General features: G+C 38.7%; 1 protein-coding gene across 1 annotated transcript in view; it reads left to right on the top strand.

Annotated features, from left to right (window-relative positions):
* The window catches only part of pappa2 (pappalysin 2), a 76560-nt gene extending 63110 nt beyond the window's left edge, over window positions 1-13450 (top strand). The window contains exons 26-30 of the mRNA XM_010768507.1: window positions 3884-3979; window positions 4257-4351; window positions 4544-4627; window positions 5614-5962; window positions 12968-13450. Coding sequence (XP_010766809.1) covers window positions 3884-3979; window positions 4257-4351; window positions 4544-4627; window positions 5614-5916 — 578 coding nt within the window. The 3' untranslated portion in view covers window positions 5917-5962; window positions 12968-13450. The remainder of the gene's footprint in view (window positions 1-3883; window positions 3980-4256; window positions 4352-4543; window positions 4628-5613; window positions 5963-12967) is intronic.
* The last annotated feature ends 6118 nt before the right edge of the window (window positions 13451-19568 follow it).

Raw genomic sequence — 19568 nt, 5'->3', positions numbered from 1 at the left:
CCGTGTCGGTTTCAGATTCTTCATCGCATTCATGGTTTTGTACCGTCAAACGTATTTGATTTGAATACCTCCTTCTTACAAAAAAACTGGGTGTAAATTTCAACTCCGTTTTTTACCCCCGAGTAAGAACAAGAGGACCCTCTCCTGAGAACTTTGACGTTTAATCGACGTTCTTCCGCATCGTGTCATTTTCAGTCAAGTAGGTATACCAAACGGTTCATCCAGTATTCATTCGCATGATTTCATGTTTGTCACCCGTCAAACGTTAATTTGAGTGCGAGATACCTGTCTGTTTCAAAACATCATGGTGGTAGTCTTTTCATCCTCGCTTGTACGACGCGACAGGAACAACAGACCTCCCCTGACAACTTTGAGTTTAACTGACCGTTTTTCATCGTGGGGTCATTACATCAACGCCTAGTATAGCAAAGCCGTTTCATCGAATTCTTCATAGACGTTTCTCGCTTTAGTCCCGTCAAAGTGTATTTGACGAATACCTGCTCGTTTGAGGCAGAAAAATCTCGGCGTCGTTCTCTCGTAATTTCCAAACTGTTTTTACGAGAGAGAACAAGAGTTGACCTCTCCTTTGAAACTTTCGAGGTTTGAATGGAGTCTTTTGTACATGTGGTCGTTTTCCATCAAACGTTATAATAGTCAAACGTTCATCCAGGATGTCTTCAGATTCATGTTGGTAGGTCCCGTCGACAAGTATTTGAGTGAATAGCTTTCTTACAAAAAAATCTGCTCTTGTAATTGTCCACGACTGGTTTTGTTACGAGTAAAAACCAACGACCGACCTCTCCTCGAACACTTTGTCGGCGCGTCTGCCAGGCGTGCTTTCGACGTTTAATGACTTTTATCATCGTCGTCAATTTTCGCTCATCAAGTAGTAATACGAAGCTCGTTCATCCAGATTGCTTCATAGATGTTCATGTGTTGTACCGCGTCAAACGTATTTTCCGATCGAATGGAACCTCTCGTTTACAAAAAATACCGGGTGCGCAGTTTCAATCTCGGGTTTTTACCCACCGGAAGGAACAAGAGACCTCCCTTAAAACGCCCCGTAAGAGTTTTTTCATTCCCGTCCGTCATTGTGTCCCATCAAAGTATCAATACACACCGTTGTTTCAAATACTTTCCGTGGATTCACGGATTTTGATTAAGAGTTAATTATCGGGACAAGCGAGTTCGCGCTTTTATTTTATATGTTACTTGCGTCGTACGGTAGGAAGATGAAACTTTAGGTCGAAGGCGTCCCCCAAAATTAACAAACATATGTGTCAGTGATTTCATGTCAATTCGGCGAACATAAACATAAATGATCGTGGTGAAGATGATGATTAAATTAGGATTAAAAATCGAGAGCCGGGCTGCATTTCCTCCTGTTCGTTTTTTTCGACTAAACAACATTATTTTGTTAAATAACAACATGGTGATGTTTTGTAAATGATTACATGTCTCTTATTTAGCACAGAGTATGATATCCGTGACATATGGATCTTAACAAAGTTCCGCTGTACATCCAGCGTACTGTATCTGACTTTATTTCACATGAGCTCCAGTGTGGAACCCCACTGCACCCCCTGGTGGATCAATGATCCATTGCAGCTGGCTTAATTATAATTACATTTATCTATCACGGGGGCGGTCTCAAGTCAAACTGGAGGTTTTCCCTTGAGCGAGCGCAGATCACGTACCAATCACGGCCCTCGCGTTTCAAACTGTCTGAAATGAATCGCTACATCTGTAAATGCCACATGTACTCCACGACGTTAGCGGCTAACTAGTTAGCTGAAAAACGGCTCACTCTCAGTTTATGTACAATTCTTTTAAAAAGCGATACACTACGGAATCTAAAGACATTTAGCTAAACATAAAATATAACCAATAAATGCAGATAGATTATACACAGAATAGTACACGTAGATCACAATTATTATTATTATATTTACAACTGAGTGAACAGAACAACAACTCACCCAAAGCTAAGAATCCTCTAACACTGACGGATTCCCAAAATGCACCACATTCAGCGCAACACTAGCTTCCGGCTGCGGCTTTTCAAAATAAAATAAAATTACAAAACTATGGCTGTAGTCCCAGTTTAACAGGATTTAATAAAACATACATTAATTATTTACACTGTTACACATCCATGGGTAGAAACTAGGGCTGTCAAGTTAATGCGTTAATAACGCGTTAACGCAAAAAAAAATTAACGCCACTAATTATTTTAACGCGATTAACGCATGTGTATTTTTTGTCCTCGGCCGCCCCGTAGTTTCAGAGCGCATTGAGTTTAAAATACGCATTGAGTTTAAAATACCACCTACAAGCTGATGCTGACAGCCTCGCTCCTGCCGTCCGCCTGCCGTCTCCGTCAGCATTTCACATTGGACGGAAAGGGTATTCCTTAGGGAGAACACTTCTTGTTTGTGATTGGACAGAGCCAGCCAAAGAAGCACTCTGATTGGTTGTTTTTGCTGCCAGTCAAGAAATGACGCTTCGTGATTGGCCCAACACATCAGCCATTAGCTGTTAGCACACACTCAGAGCTCACAGGCAGCTCCTCATATCTGTTCAGAAACTGGACAAAAGTTAAACATGTACAAAACACAGACTGTCTATGTCATGGCGAATACAGTCGCTGCTTTATTTATGTCTGTATGACGTTGTTGTGAGTGTGGACGGAGCAGCTACAGGTTAGTTTAGCCTGATGGATCCGATTCCATTGTCTGCAGACTTGTCAAAGCATTAATTCATGGTTTTTATTAACCGGTATCAGTTTGTAGTTACTTCGGCATCACTTTGAAACGTGTATTACAATTAAATCACGGTCAAATATGTTCATTTTGTTGTAGTTGGTATCTCCCATAGGATTTACATGGAGATACGCCCCGCCCCCTCTCCAGCGCATCTTGTTTGAATGACAGGAGCAAACACAACTGCCGCGGTGAAACTCGAGCGATTAGAGCGATGCGAATATTGGGTAGTCTACCATAGTATTTACATGGAGATAATAAGCCCCTTAAAAACCATGAATTAATAAAGCATTAATTCTGTGTTTACTGCTGTCATTCAAACAAGACACTGGAGAGGGGGCGGGGCGTATCTCCATGTAAATCCTATCGGATCCATCAGGCTAAACTAACCTGTAGCTGCTCCGTACACACTCACAACAACGTCATACAGACATAAATAAAGCAGCGACTGTATTCGCCATGACATAGACAGTCTGTGTTTTGTATATGTTTAACTTTTGTCCAGTTTCTGAACAGATGTGAGGAGCTGTGAGCTAACAGCTAACAGCTGATGTGTTGGGCCAAGCGTCATTTCTTGACTGGCAGCAAAAACAACCAATCACAGCAGTGCTTCTCTGGCTAGCTCTGTCCAATCACAAACAAGAAGTGTTCTCCCTAAGGAATACCCTTTCCGTCCAATGTGAAATGCTGTGGTGTTTTGGGAAAGGCTGTGGCGTTTTGTGAAATGCTGTGGCGTTTTCTGAAATGCTGTGGTGTCTTGCACTTCAGGGCCACCGTAATGCTTTGTTATCATAATACATTTACTTTTAGCACCTTGGTAGTAGGCATCTAGCTCTTGTATCGGTAGCAGCTTTTACTGAATGAAAGACTGAGGGTTAACAGTTTCGCACATAACTGTTCAAGCTCCTTTCATAACCCCTTCATGTGAATTAGTAATTGTATATTGGTCATGTGGCTAAAAAAGGTAAGGTAACTAGAGGAGCCACATCATGACAGACATGCAACTTAAATATTTTGCAGAAGCATTTTGTCTTTGACCATTGCCTGGAAGCTACTTTATGATCAACATTCACAGAGGGAGACTTCAGTTGTGTATGTGTGTGTGTGTGTGTGTTTGACAGGAAAGAAGCTGTCTGATTTGGAGAGGGTAACTTCTCTAAAGGTCTACAACTGGTTTGCCAATCGGCGTAAAGACATCAAGAGGCGCGCTAACATTGGTAATGTCTATCTCTATTTTGTTGCCGCGTTATTGTTAGGATGACAGGTTATTGAGTTGTTTGCAATCTACAGACGCAAATCCTACCTTTAACATGAAGCATATGCTTAGAAAATCATTGTTGTTTATCTCTTTAATAACCATATCACATCTAATCTAAAGTCAAATTAATTTGGGAATGTTCTTAATGAGCAATTCCTTCATTCTTACCTGACCCTCCATCTGAGTATGTTGTTGTCTGAGGTCGATATGCTATGATGAGGTTTGGGTTTTTGAAGAAGCAGCCATCTTGGAGAGCCATGGCATCGAGGTCCAGAGTCCAGGCGGTCAGTCCAACAGCGACGAGGTGGACGGCAACGACTTCCCCGACCAGGTAAACCATGATGATCATTAACTGAGCCGCTCAGAGGTATGGAACTGTGAACATGCAGCTGGGCTCAGTGAAGTTAGACAGTGTAACCGTGTTTAAATAAACATTGAGTCACATAGTAACCGTATAAGTAACCAGCTGTGAAGAAGTCTTGTTCTTGAGACAGAACATGAACTCTGTGCTGCTCTGTCTCAGGGCTGCGAGGTGTCCTTATTCGACAAAAGAGCTTCAGCCAGGCAGTTCGGATTCAGTCGAACTGACCTGTCCTCTCCAACCCAGGTACAACCCACCACACACACACACCCACACACCCACACACACACACACCCACACAAACACACACACACACACACACACACACACACACACACACACACACACACACACACACACACACACACACACACACACACACACACACGCACACACACACACACACACACACGCACACGCACAATGCCTCAAAAGAGCTCTGGCTTCAGATGAATAGATGAGCGCCGATTTAAAGATCAAGAACCGAGAACAAAAAAGTTCTTCAAACAGTCGCACCAAGTACATGCTACACAATCTAGCTTTCACCTTCTAAGAGGCACTGTCAACTTTAAAAAAAGGCCCACTTGCACTTATTCAAATGACCTACATGGACACAGCTAGTTAGAAATGGCAGATACAACCCTAACATGATTAAGGGCTTGATTTACCTTCTCGTCTGTGAAACACAAAATGAAATAGTTAACTGTTGGATGAACCTTAGCACTCAGGAATACAAAGGTGTATTTGTTTAACACAAGCAAAGAGATCTGTAAAATGTTTTCTATTAGCAATAAAGTGTATTGTATGAAAATCAAGAGCATCTCTCTTTTTACCACCTCAGTGCTGCTGAAAGATGCACGGCAGCAGCTTCCTGTTTGCTTTTTCCTTATTGATATTTTTTATAAGAATAAGATAAGTAAATATTAAATCAAGTGCTTAAGAAATGTTAAATCTCCCATTTCTCAACACAAAGCTATTTACAATTTTCCTCCCAGCATGACAAATCGGCTTGCCCAAAGCTACATTTTAGAAAATCCCAGATATTTAATTGAATATTAATCATCCGTAGGCAAGAGTCTTTCCATTCTTCAACTTTATCTACCATTAGGAACCTGACCTCCTGTGAATTTGGATGGATTTTGAAACACTCTTACAATATAGTGAAGAGACAAATGGATAGAGCCCTTTAACATCTTTAAAAAATCTACTCATCCTCCCCCCCGCCCCCCCAGGTCCCCACGCTGCTCCCTAGCTGGTTCTCCGCTCTGAGCAGAGGAAGCTTGTCAGGACAGAGGGGTACGACTCTGATTGGCCGCTCCTTAGTGTCAGCGGCTGGCCCTCAGGCGGAGGCGTCCAGATTGACAGGCGTGTCCTGGTCCCCCCCCTCCCCCTCCCTGCAGGACGAGCCCACGCTGTCCGAGCCCCAGGACCCAATCAGTTTGGAGAAGGCGTCTGTCAATCACAGCAATCAGGTGGAGGGGGCGGGCTGCAGCGGCGGGATTGACATCAAGACGGAAATGCTGGAGGATGACTGAAACGGTCAGCGGACATTTTAATTGGTCGAATGGAGAAGGATCAGAGGTGTGTTAATATGCAAGCAGATTTTATAGGAATGTAATATGTGGAAAAAAATAAAAGACCAAAAGTCGTGTAAACTCCAACCCTGAGATACCTCCCAACCCTACCTCCAACCACCAACCTGCTCTGCTACACTCATATAGGCATTACTAGTATATTATAATAAAAACAAAAAATAACTAACTACTTTTATTTTGCTCCCCAGCTATGGAAGACAGAACATGCCTAAATAAGTCAAATCAAACAGAGAAAGTGAAATAGATTAGGAATGATTTAATTATGTCTCAAATAGTAAATGCACAGTGTGTATTGTTTTTCACGTTATTTTTTTGCTGATTTGTTTTAGGCATTTTAAATCTTCCGTAAAGACTGACTAACAGGAAGTGATGCCATTTCGTTGGAAAGGGCATCACTGTATTTGACGCAGTTCAAATCATTTCAGGGTCTTGCACTGTGATCACAACACAACTGAACAGCCTCAAAAGATAAAACACATGTTATTTGAACTGATGTTGCGCTTTTCATCCCAGTTAATTATGTTTCTTTGATATGGTTCGCTGTTGGCTCCTTCCAATGAGTGAATCAGCAGAATAAGCTCAGTACTGTGGAGCTCACAGCAGGTAGGGGATATTTCGGTGGGTTTAAGATGATTTTTGGTAACACTTTATATTAAGGTACACAAATTAACCATCAACTAGTTGTTAATTAGCATGCATATTAGCAGTATATTGGCTCTTTAGTAGTCATTATGAAATACTTAATGCCTTATTCTATATGACCATATTCTACAAGTAATAAGCCATTAGTTGAGAGTTTTTCCTCAATAACCCTCTAATTAGTGCTTAATTATTGCAAGTAAGGAAGTTGTTGTACATGAGTTTTGGTCTTAATATGCTCTGCTCAATATGGGCCTAATAAGGCAGTAGTAGCACAAGAATAGTAATTCTCCCATAANGAAGTCCTCCCTCGACATCTAGTCCTTCAACCTACGTCTGTCGGTCGACAGTTCTACGCAGTCGCTACTCGACGTCTGTCCAAGTTAACCAATGGATAAGCCCATGTGTTGCGTAACGGTCAAATACTCCGAGGAAAACTACAAACCCATTGTTGTAAGTCGACCAGGTCAATAAAACACTGCAGACTTCAACTCAAGTATGACAACAACACAAAACCGCGTAACGACGACGAGACGAGACCCGGTCTTCTACAACCACAGGTATGAACATGTCCACGTTCGCATCAAAGTCGTTAGAGTCCTCCGAACGAGCACAGAAGACAGCTCCTAACATACCCAATACTGTATTCACCTTTCCACGACAAGAGTCCCGTATACTCGACACACGGACTCGGATGTGGCGTCACAAAGGTACGGACCCTTCTTGTAAAGACCGGTCTGTATACACCTTAAGCAACTCTCCTCTTCTTCCTACTAGTAGAGTATGTCCTTTCTTTGCGTAGTTTGTAATTTCCTCCTTAAGGAACGTTGTAAAGTTTATTTCAACTCCTGAATTGATGACGTGTCTGACTTTCATTCTCAAGGTCATTACCGTCTACGGGCTGCTAGCTTGAGAAGCGTGTGCGAGTTCTCGTCTAGTCTTCTGCAAATTTGGAAGGGGGTTTTGCTTTCTCAAGATCGGACACAAAGAGGCCCTTTCGTTTGCTTCAATCGCCTCTCTTACGAGCTCCACTTCGTAACCGCACTTCACTTCCGGAGTTTTCCTTAGTGTTTTCACTTTCAGGTCCCGCACACGTACGTCTAACCGAGAATGAGATGAGCTATTTTCTGCTCCCAATGGTAGGCTAAGTCTAAGGAGACCTGGGTCACGATTTTTCTGTTGCACTAGGGCTCCTCTCGCCCTCACGTCTGCGACTAGCTCGTCCTCCAAGTATTAACGTGACTTCTTCTTTCTTTGTTCGACGACCCTAAATTATCGTTGTCTAAGTTCTCGCCTACCTTAGTGACTTGATGTTTTATAGGCGCTCACGCTCCTCCTTCTCCCACTGTAGACGAGCTAACCTCACTTTCAACCTGGCATCTAATTTAGAACCAGTATGAGAGGACTCACTTCACACAAGGGAGGCCATACTAAACACACAAACTAACTTTCAACACTCACACTTAAATCACCTCACTCAACAACAGGCAAAATATCTGAGGCTACACAAACATCGACTCTTTTCAATAACAAACTTCCCCAGATCCTGCCTACCACAAACTTACCAACCTATCTTCTGGAGCGTGCTGGGCTTGAGGCGACTTTAAAGGCAAACATCAGCGGCCGAAACCCTGAAGCGCCTGCCCCCAACAGGGACTTGTTCATAAACAATAAGCTAGTAATTTGACTCTAATTGACCTGAACAGGTTCCCTATTCTAAAGTTGCCTCCTCTTCACACTTTGTAAATACATTATAGCACACAACTACTGAAATTAACCTTAACAGTACATGTACAAAGTAGGCACACGTTGAAAGAGTGGTTCAGACACATAACAAAACATGTAAAGTTTCTCGAAGGCTGAGAACACATATGCAGCCTGTACTTTTTTAATAAAAACAGATTTTTAACAGAGTTTATGTATTTGTGATCATACTGTGTGACCTGCTTGTATGTACTTACACACTAGGTGTACTGTTCTCTCTATGTGTTGTACTGTCTCAGTGTGAACATAGATTAAACAGCCAGCCAAACTCTTTTGAGAGCCAGGGAATGAGCAGCCATGCTCCTTTATTGACTTATTTGCAGTCCACTGACATTTCAAACAGAGTTAAACTATACAAAAAGAAGTTACAAGGCACTTAATGATCTCATACATGCAAGTGTTACATACACAGATTAACACATAGGACCGCTACGTTTAAACAAGGTCAATATAGCTAATGCTAGCTGTGCAATAAGCATGTATACAGGCTAGTATGGCTAATGCTAGCGTGTATGCTAACACATTTTCTCATTGTGTTTAAACCGTTTAAACATCTCCAAATGACATCACATAAACACAATACATGTTACTAATCCTTACAGTGTAAGTGTAAGGCTTACAGGTTGCATAGGGGAAATTAGTAGCAGTCTACTCATTGATGTCTACTGCCATGCTATATTCAGTTCACTTTCTCCTACTTCCTGTACCCGGTTTCCTGTCCAACCTTCAGTACAAATTTTACAAAAATATAAATGTGCAAATATGAAACATACAGGTCAATATCACCTTGCTGTATTGCTAGCTGAACTGTCAATTCCCCAAAACATATTATTAGATTTAATCTATCTAATTTTGAGTTATTGACACAATTAACACTTATAGTTTTATTGTGGGAGAATTACTATTCTTGTGCTACTACTGCCCTATTAGGCCCATATTGAGCAGAGCATATTAAGACCAAAACTCATGTACAACAACTTCCTTCCTTGCAATAAATAAGCACTAATTAGAGGGTTATTGAGGGAAAACTATCAACTAATGGCTTATTACTTGTAGAATATGGTCATGTAGAATAAGGCATTAATAAGTGTTTTATAATGACTAATGAAGAGCCAATATACTGCTAATTAACAACTAGTTGATGATTAATTTGTGTACCTTAATATAAAGTGTTACCTGATTTTGAAAACAGAAAAAAGCAGAAAGAAACTAAATGACTCACTCCTCATTTTGCACCCTGGTATAATAAGCTTAATATAAGGAAGTAAAGAAAGGACAACCTAAATTAAATTACATTTGAGGGGTTAGATTTCCCGCTTCGAAATTCTCAGTAGGTATTTCAATTTCTCAAAATGTAAAGACAACTGAAGAGGCTTTTTGTTGTTGTAGTGGGTTAGCCACTACTTAGCTTTAATGCGTTGATGTTTTAATTATAATTATACAACTTGAGACATTTATGAAATTGACTAACTTAACTTGAATTTCGACCCTTGATTTTATGAGTTTTTAAAAGGTTTAGAAATTCAAGTTTTTATTTTTATTTTTTATTTCAATTAGGGATGTATTCCAATACCCATACAGATATACTGTTCTGTAAACAAGTATTATATCGCAGTGCAAAGTATGTCACATGCGGGACGCCGTAAAATACCAGGATGTGCGTTCTGCGTCCGATTCTGAGATCAGATTTTGCAATTAGAATTTGATCTTATTAGTCCTGACTTTCTTAAGGCCTCTCTTTGCTTCTACATTAATAACAAATCATTTAAAAAAAACTTCCTCAACATATAAATGTTGATGGTAGCTAAAACTGTGTTTAGTGTGAAACTATAAACCCAGATGGCTGATCACTGTGAGACGATCTCTACCAGATCAGTCCGTTGGGAGGTATTACTACAGATTCAAGTGAATACATACATAAAGTACACATGTATGTACGTGCACACTCTCATAAGTATATATATATATATATATACACAGTATATCATATGAACTGGGGCATATATATATATATATATATTTATCCTGATCCATTTCTATTTACAGTATAATGACATATTAGCTTCAGTCAGTCTTTCATGTCGGTGAGAGGTGAGTGAAGCATTAGCCAAAGTATTACGTTTGAATTGTGTGTGTTTTCTGAGTGTGTGTGATGGATGAAGCTGTGTATTACAGATAGTGTGCTTATCAAAGATGCATCAGATGTGTCAAATTATTGCAAGGAAAATGCATTTCCTTTTTAATTTGTGAAGGTATATCTGTGTTTAGCTGGATATGCTATGTGTTTTAAACACATACTGTCATGTTTTGAATTGTATTTTCATTTGAAATGACACTTTATTGGATCAATATCATGGTGCTGAGAGTGATCAGTATGAATTAATGACTGACGAGAGAGTACGAGGAGAAATTAAAGCTTATCGTTGACATTTTAGAGAGGGATTCTCTTGAATCAAATACAGAAATAAGTGTTTTTTTTAAAAAAAATAGTCTAGTATGATCAAGAATTATTTATCACAGTACAGCCATTGTAGAATTCTTCGTCTGCATTTTTTCTTCGTCTGCATCCATACACAGAATTATAAAAAGTCAGGTTCTGCTTGATATCACTTTTGATGTCGCATACCAATACTAATCTGATGCCGCCTTTTTTTATTCTTAAGAAAATACGCTTTTTAGTAATACATTAGTATAAATGCACTTTGCTTAACCTCAGCATCTAGAAAACACAATTTTCACACTGAAACAAATATTATATTCTATAGGATAAATACAAATGGCAACAACATAACTCAGTTATCCAATACTTCTTTTAAATTAAACTTTTAGCAGCATTTTGAGTGGTCAGCACCATTCAAACATTCAGCACGAAATTCAAAATACAACTAAATATGGAATTATAATTCCAATTTAAAATACCCACATATCTGATCCATAATTTAAATTCAAAGAGATCATTTCAAAACTTCCAACTAAAGTATGCACTATATCTTTTATATATTTACTTTTTAAATAGTGTTGTTGAAATATTATCCTCTTGGTCAAAACTATAATATTGACTTTAAATCCAATATTGACTTTCCTTTTAGCCCTGTTTTGGCTTTCACCAACCCAAGGAAGCTGGCTTTTTAGCTGCTCAACACTCCACTACATTCACCAGCTAGCTGCTAACAGTTAGCCTGCTGCTAGCTGCTAACAGTTAGCCTGCTGCTAGCTGCTAACAGTTAGCTTGCTGCTAGTTGCTAACAGTTAGCCTGCTGCTAGTTGCTAACAGTTAGCCTGCTGTCAATTCTATCAGACTATGGCAGTGACACGGGCCTCTTATTGTTTGTGTAAGTGTAGTGAGCTTATACCTTACTCTGTATTGTGACATATTAACATTCCTCACCCGTAAAGTAAATAATACTTGCATTTAGCAGGTCAGTTGTTAGGTGATCTAGAATATTTCCGGTAAGTCAACACATTACATGTACCGTATGTTTTTAAGTTGAAGTGCCTTAATGATTTGGTGCATGATACAGACTTCCACAATGGCTGTACATCCTTCACTTTATCAGAGCCAATGCAGTAACAGCAGACCGCTTCCTTTCATCACCTGGTGCTTTTTTAGGCTAAGCTACTAGTTGAGAGTTAAAAACTCGACACAAATACCTCACGTTGCCCTGCTCAGCTATAAGCTAACTCCTCCCCCCCCAAGGTTCCTCCACAGCTGCTCCAATGTGAACGTGTAGACTGTAGAGCTGGTTTTCAGAGGAGACTAACTGTGACCCGGCTGAAGAAAGGGAAAGTCCTTCTTGAACTCGAGCCAATAAATATAAAGTTTGAAAACAGGGAAAACCCACTCCAGAAAAAAAAAGTATAATTCATAAGCTTCAAAATATAGATATAGAAAATGTCCTCTCATCCTGGTAGACTTCTCTTTATCTGATGAGTTCAGATTAAGAGATTACAATTGTTTGGTGGAATGTGTGTTTATTGTACGGCAGCTCAGCTGTCTTTTGCTTTAAGCGTTTGTAAAACATCTTGTTTTCATTTGTCATGCCAAATTAGAAATTGTTTTTATTGTCTTTGAAATCTGCCAAGCAGAAGCCTTCTGACGTGAATCCGTGGGTTCCTTGTTCCTCCTTAACGTGCTGTTATGAGATTATTTCAGGATTTTAAATCATGTCAGGTGCTGCCTTCGTGGTCCTCTCATTAAGTTGTACTTTGCCGTTCTGAAACAGCAAACTGATGTGAAATGAAAGAGTCATTTTAGAGCCAAAACTATGAAAGGAAGAAGAAATGAAAAACAGCAGAGAATTGAAATAAGACCAAAAAAACAACAAATAAGTAATCCCTTTTTGTTTATCCACGTGTCATTCCTAATATCTGGTCTTTGTGTCTGGACTTCATTTCATTCGGCTTTCAGCTTTTGACCCTAAATTGGCTCTGTACTTTAATTTTTGAAAGTGACTCAATTGTAGTTGATTATATAAAGAAGAAAAAAACTTTGTTCCTTCCTTAAACGGTTTAGAAAGCATATGCTCTTCCAGTTAGATTCAGGCTGCTAATGCACTTTGTTTCTTACAGTACTGTTGTATGTTTTTAGAGCCTTCAGTTGCCTTGCTGTACGGTTTTCTTTTGAAAGGACAAGCTGACTGATATTTCAGATCCGACCCCCGGGATTGACTTGGTGGAAACCATTCACCATATAATGTAGATGTTCCAGTCTTAATGTTGTTTAATCAGCTCATGACTGTCAATATAACTTGATTAAAATGTAAAAAAAGAAAACCTAAAGTGGGGTTTCCATTTCATTTTGCAATAAACAATTCAATAAGTGTACAGAATGAAACTGTTAGACCTCAGCAGGACGTTTGTTGTGTCACTTTGATTTGTATCCTGGGTTCTTTTCTATTTCAAGATTTAGTGCCTTTTTAGGACGGTAGACTGTTCTGTAATAGCGATGTAGAAAATCTACATATGCCTTTTGTTACTTTTTCATCTGTTGGATAAACCTTATTTGTTATTTTTAAGGTGTGTTTTTATTGATATTCTATTTACAAGGGAATAAAAAGTGATCTGAGTCAAAGCAGTGTCTGTTTTTCTTGTCTGTCTGATGGTGTATAGCAGTTAAAGTCGACTACACAAATAATTTTAGATCTGGTTGAAGTTCATTTGAGTTTTTCTTCTCAAACATTTTATATATTCACAGCTAAATATTATAGTTTGAAAAACAAATGGCAGAACTTGGAATCAAAAAAGTCTTAGTATACCGTAAAATGTAATTAATTCCTATAGTAAAGTAATTCAAGAACAGTATGCTATAATATTTGTCGTTAAAATACCGATTATAGCATGAAAAAAATAATCACGTCATACAAATTCGTAATTATTATTATTTTTTAAATTAAATTATTGTTAATTATAAATAACGTAGTACTGTATGCACAATAACAAATTATTTTAAGAAATATGTAAATATGTATAGGCCTAGTTTAATATGAAAATAAATTTAAAAAAAAGTGCTATGAACACTTGGTAGAAATAAAGAACAAATACTCTTTAAATCTTGCTTTTTTTATTTTTTATTACCAGATTACTGTTCAGATGATAAAAAAAAAAGATTATAAATGTATTATAATACATTTTTATTCTTTGGATTGCAGCATAGAATTACATAAAACAATTAAATTAATCAAAACCCAAACTTGTGCTGAGATTTTTCTTTTTATATAAGTCTTAATATGCGCATATATACATATACACGGAACAACCACTCTGATGGTGCACTCACACAAACACATGAAGGCAAACCCGTGCCACAAGATCAACAGACAAGTGAGAATCATTATTACCGTCATATAATAATACTGTTTTTGACATAAATCCCATTTTTATTATTCTAACTTTCCGTTAGCTGAATGTGTGAAAGGTCAAAGGGCTTCCATTATTACACAGCTCCCTTCAATATGGCCGCTGGTATCGAGCACATTTTAATGCAACACTGCATTGATACCAACTGCCTTTAAAATGCACCAAGAGAAGTTCTGAATCTCTTTCCTTTAAAACTGCAGAAAAAACAAACTCGCAACGAGGCCGCATTGCATCACCTATTGCTCGGTTTATTCTAATATTTTAGTATAAGCACAAATTGAACTTGATGCAGCTAAAAAGGCCTCAGGGAAGAAGATGTTGGCAGAATTTGTTGAAGAGGAGGTAGTAAAAAAAGGTGACCACTCACTACCGAGGCAGGAAAATGTATTGTAGTGCCCGGAAAATACAAAACGCCACCTCAGATCATGTGGCGTAAACTCCCTGGTAGAAAGAAGCTTTAGGGCAGTGGTGGTGGTGGTAATTTTTTATAATTTAATGGTGGTTTATAAAATTCCCTGTGTGGAAGTCCGGGTCTTTTCTCACCAAGGAGGCATCACAATGACCTGTGAGGCAGTCAGTAATACAGGAGTGAAAATCTTGTTCCAAAATCACTTACAGCATCCCAATTTTTCACTAAAAATAAATCCTGTTGAATAATACCAAGGTACACATTTGAGTTGTAGTACAGCATTGATGTGTTTAGTTAGGGATTATGGGATTGTTCCTGCTAAAAACAGCAGCCTGGCTTCAGGTTGAAGGCCACATTGAGGCAGGGCTATCCCACAAATGTAACACATATATGGGACCATTTTGAGACAAATAAAAGCACTTAAGACAAGAAGAAAAACAAAAGAAGCTGTCTGAAGATTGATACAGATCAGTTTGAATATGTTGGACACACAAATTGAAACAGTTCTCATGGTTCTTCTGGTTGATACAGTCACAGGAATAACACTGCTGGCTTTGCTTTGATCTCCACAGCGAGATGGAGAACACGGAGATAAACAACATTAAATCCATTCTGAGCAAAACAGTTATTACTATTTATTATAATGCTACTTTTCTCTTTTTACAGTTCCTTATTGAAATGGCAGGCAGCCCATCAGCTACATGTATCTATGTTAGCCTCATCTGATAAAGTCATGTATTAAGGATGCATGATTTGTGTCATGTAAAACAATAGATCCCAATTTCATTTAGGGCTGTACCAAATTATACACACATTATATATAATATAAAATATAAAAATAAATAAATACATTTTGCCAATTTTTATTTAGTGAGTTGTCGGCTAAAATGTGTATTTTTTATTTATTCAAACGACTTCCTTTAATGAATAGTACTTGTCACTGTGTGCCTTCCTTTGTGAATGGAAAGCAAGTGAGCAAATTTTTCATCCATCATGGTGAAAATGAGATATTTTGGAAAAATAAACAAAAAATATTAGTTTATACTAATAATATTTGTTTATCCCAATCTTTATCTACAGAAACACTAGCTTTGAACCAAATGTATAGACGTGCAAAATAAATGTTGATTTATAATTCAATGTCTGTCGTTAAGAATGACGTTTTTAGACATTTGGTACAGCCCTAAATCAATCGACATCCTTTTACTTGAAAGTGAGTTGAGCAGTGATTGACAGATGGAGAATATGAAATGAATAACAAATTAAACATGTTCAGTATAATTTAAAGAAGAAAAAACGTGAGAATCATTAAATAAAATCAGTTTGTATTTTTTCCTATGTTTAGAAGCAATCCAGAAATGAACTCTTTCGATTCCCGTTCTGGAGACTTTGTGCAAAATGAACGATATGAAATAAGTCATGGACACGTGGTTTCTGAGGCACGATAACACACAGGGACGCCCAGAAGCCTGAAGTGATCTCAAACCCCTAAAACAGAGCCAGGCCAGGACGGGAAAGACGGCAGGAACTTTCACTTTACTAAGTAAAGTGGCAGCTGCTGGTCATTTCCCATCTTGGCAAGAACTCGCTAACACAACCAAGTCAAAGCCGGGTCCAATTCACACACACACACACACACACACACACACACACACACACACACACACACACACACACACACACACACACACACACACACACACACACACACACACACACACACACACACACACACACACACACACACACACACACACACACACACACACACACACACACGACACACACACACACACACACACACACACACACACACACACACACACACACACACACACACACACACACACACACACACACACGTTTTGAACCACAATATTTTAAAACAAACAGGATTCCAACCTTTCCAACCAATCACATACGAGACAGCCACCCAGAGTAACCGACCGACCAATCAGAAGGTCCCGTGCTATAAGGCCAGATAATAAATACATTATAATTAGACTATGGTGATTTATTTTGTCTCATACTTCCATATTATATTTCTGTCTTTCTCACCCAGAGAATATTCCATCTTTTACCCCCACATCTTCTTCAAGGCTTCCATGACAAAGTGCCTCGTTTTTAGGAACTTTACTACTTCATATTCAAATATATATATTGGCCATTGAACCACTTTCGCTTTCCAGGTCTGCAATTATGTATTTTTTTAAACTACTGATTTCCAATCTACAGTAAGAGACACAGAGTGTCCATAAATCAGTGGATTCATTTACAGGAAGATATACAATGCTAATAGCAGCAATTATTCATGGAATCATTTGTGCAATATTAAAAAAAGAAAAGAAAAGGCTTTATCTATTTCATGCGATAAATGCATCTGTACAAGAATTTAAATATAAATAGTAAATTCAGGCGTCTCGAGATAAGAAGACGCATGATAAAAAGGAATGGAAAAACATAATGTATCCGTAAAGATGATAATGTCCGGACACACCATTTACGTGGTTTTCCAGATAATGTATTCAGACGTATCATTGCATCAGAAATCTAAATAGACTCCTGTAGTATACATAGATTAACTTAATGTCACTATAGTAACAGGATATAATAGCATATTCATGTTTGTCATCATCAGGATATGAACTTTTTAGTGATGGTGATATATTATATTTCCATCAACCTACATGCCTATTTCTCACTTGGTGAGAAAGCATCGATCCAACTCAGGATGACTCAAACCAAACACTTTACACAGACCTTATTGCACTTTGTGAAAGGGGTTCTCCTCTATGACATCATCAGGGACCGGAACTTCCTTTTTCTCTCTGCTCGGCTTTAGGAAAATGTAATTGTTACCGTATGTTGCCAGCACTACAGTGTTAATGTCTATATCTTTAGAAAATGTCAGGCATGAAAATAATAAATGTATATCATAGCACTTCCTGTTTTGGTTTCAAAATAAAAGCCCTCGTTAACAAAATCCTTTCATACTTTAATACTTTAATTCTGACCTGTTTGCAGGACAGTGTTGCACACCATAATGTCATAATAATTAATCAGCTTTTAATGTATTAGATATGTAAAATTACTGCTTTTTATCCATTTCCTGTCTTGGATTAATAAAAACGCCATTGGTCATTTGAATATATATGAAGGTTAATTATGACAGACTGTTGTCCGGGCGTTAAGGACTACAGAAGACTGTTCTCATGCTGAGTAGTACTCCCTATGATGAGTAAACTAACCTGAATGTGTCCCATTAGTGACTGGTGGAGAAGCATTGGTAGAACATGAGTATATTCTGTCTGCATTCTTCATGAATCGATGGTATTCATAAAGCCTGATCCAGTGCTGCACTGCTAATGCTCCTCCACAATGAATACACAAAGAATAAGGCCTGTGTAAATGTAAAACGTCCCTCTGGAATGTGAAAACTAATTTGTCTGCCACATCACCTTGCATTTTCCGCGGCAGACGTACCAGGATTATTAACTCAGTCAGAACTGCTTTAACCTTTGAAGCTCCCAGTTGTTTCATAATTCCTAAAAGATCAAAACTAGAATCTTTAAAACTGATCAAATGCATAGAAGCAAATCAATTCTCTTCTCAAGCGGTAAATACCCAGCTGAGCTTCTGCGTGTCCTTCTCACTTTCTTTTCCTCGACACATGCACATGCCTATTTCCCCCCCCCCACAACAACAGAGTGCTACAACGCCCCTTAGCGTCTAAATGTCAGACACTGAGCACAACCAGCACATTTTCCTTCAAGAACAGACGTCCACTATGCCCCTCATGGAGATATACTCTAATTTCATTTTGCTAGAGGAATCTGTGTACACTCTTCTACCTCTCTCTAACAGCACCACACACGTTCTGCTAACATACAGATGCTTCTTCTTCTCCGACGTCTCCAGTGCAAAATAGACTTTTAAAGCCTCTCACTACAAACAACTTGCTCCCATAGTGGCTTTGTCCAACAAGGACACACCTTTTCACGTAGAATGTTCAACTATGACTACAACAATTATTTGTGCATACAGGGCAACACTGTAACACACACACACACACACACACACACACACACACACACACACACACACACACACACACACACACACACACACACACACACACACACACACACACACACACGTCCTTTCCCCTCTGCAGTCCCTGAGATCACCTCACACTTAGCAAAAGGCATTCTCTTTAAAACACAAAGAATTACAATTAAATACACAGAAATGAAACCAATGCAAACCAAGCCATGGTGAAGGCACATTCTGGGAGGATCTATCTTCAAAAGAAAAGGGAGTCCAGGAGGAGGAGGAGGAGACGAGGCTCAAACAATGAGTCTGTAGAGAGTTCAGCGGAGTGGCAGCGGGAGCAGGGGATTCTGGGACATGGAGTCTCAGGATGACTAGGGGAGACATCTTATCTAGGGATGCAAACACTTCGCCACACAGTCTGACTGCCTTAATGTGAGCTGTATGTCACTTTGACCTATTTGAATTTAAAACATAATTTAAAATCAGATTTGGTCTATTTTGGTTTACTAATCCCAAAACACATTATTTTGAGTGTGGAGGGAGGATAAGAAATGCCAAAAATGGCCATTAAATATTGTCTGTTTTAGAATGTGGTTGTTAGGCTGAATAGTATTTCTATTTTTCTAGTACTATGACCACTAGAAATAATTTATGATGGAACCAACTGGAAAAGATGACTGCTTTTCAATCTAAAATGCTCTTTTTTTGCACTCAAAAAGTTAAAAAAATATTCTCAAATGTCTTTTTTTTTTATCAAAAAAGGTGATTCCTTCCTAAAATGTGACCCATTTGCATCCCTGTATATTAGCTCAGAGAAATTCTGCAGCACATCCTCCAGGCTGCAGCGCCACATTTCCCCCCCCCCCCCCCC

Source organism: Notothenia coriiceps, unplaced genomic scaffold (genome assembly GCF_000735185.1).
Source record: "Notothenia coriiceps isolate Sejong01 unplaced genomic scaffold, NC01 NC01_scaffold00005785, whole genome shotgun sequence".
NCBI lineage: Eukaryota > Metazoa > Chordata > Actinopteri > Perciformes > Nototheniidae > Notothenia > Notothenia coriiceps.
The sequence above is the reverse complement of the archived record's forward strand: the minus strand, read 5'-3'. Positions and strand labels throughout refer to the sequence as shown.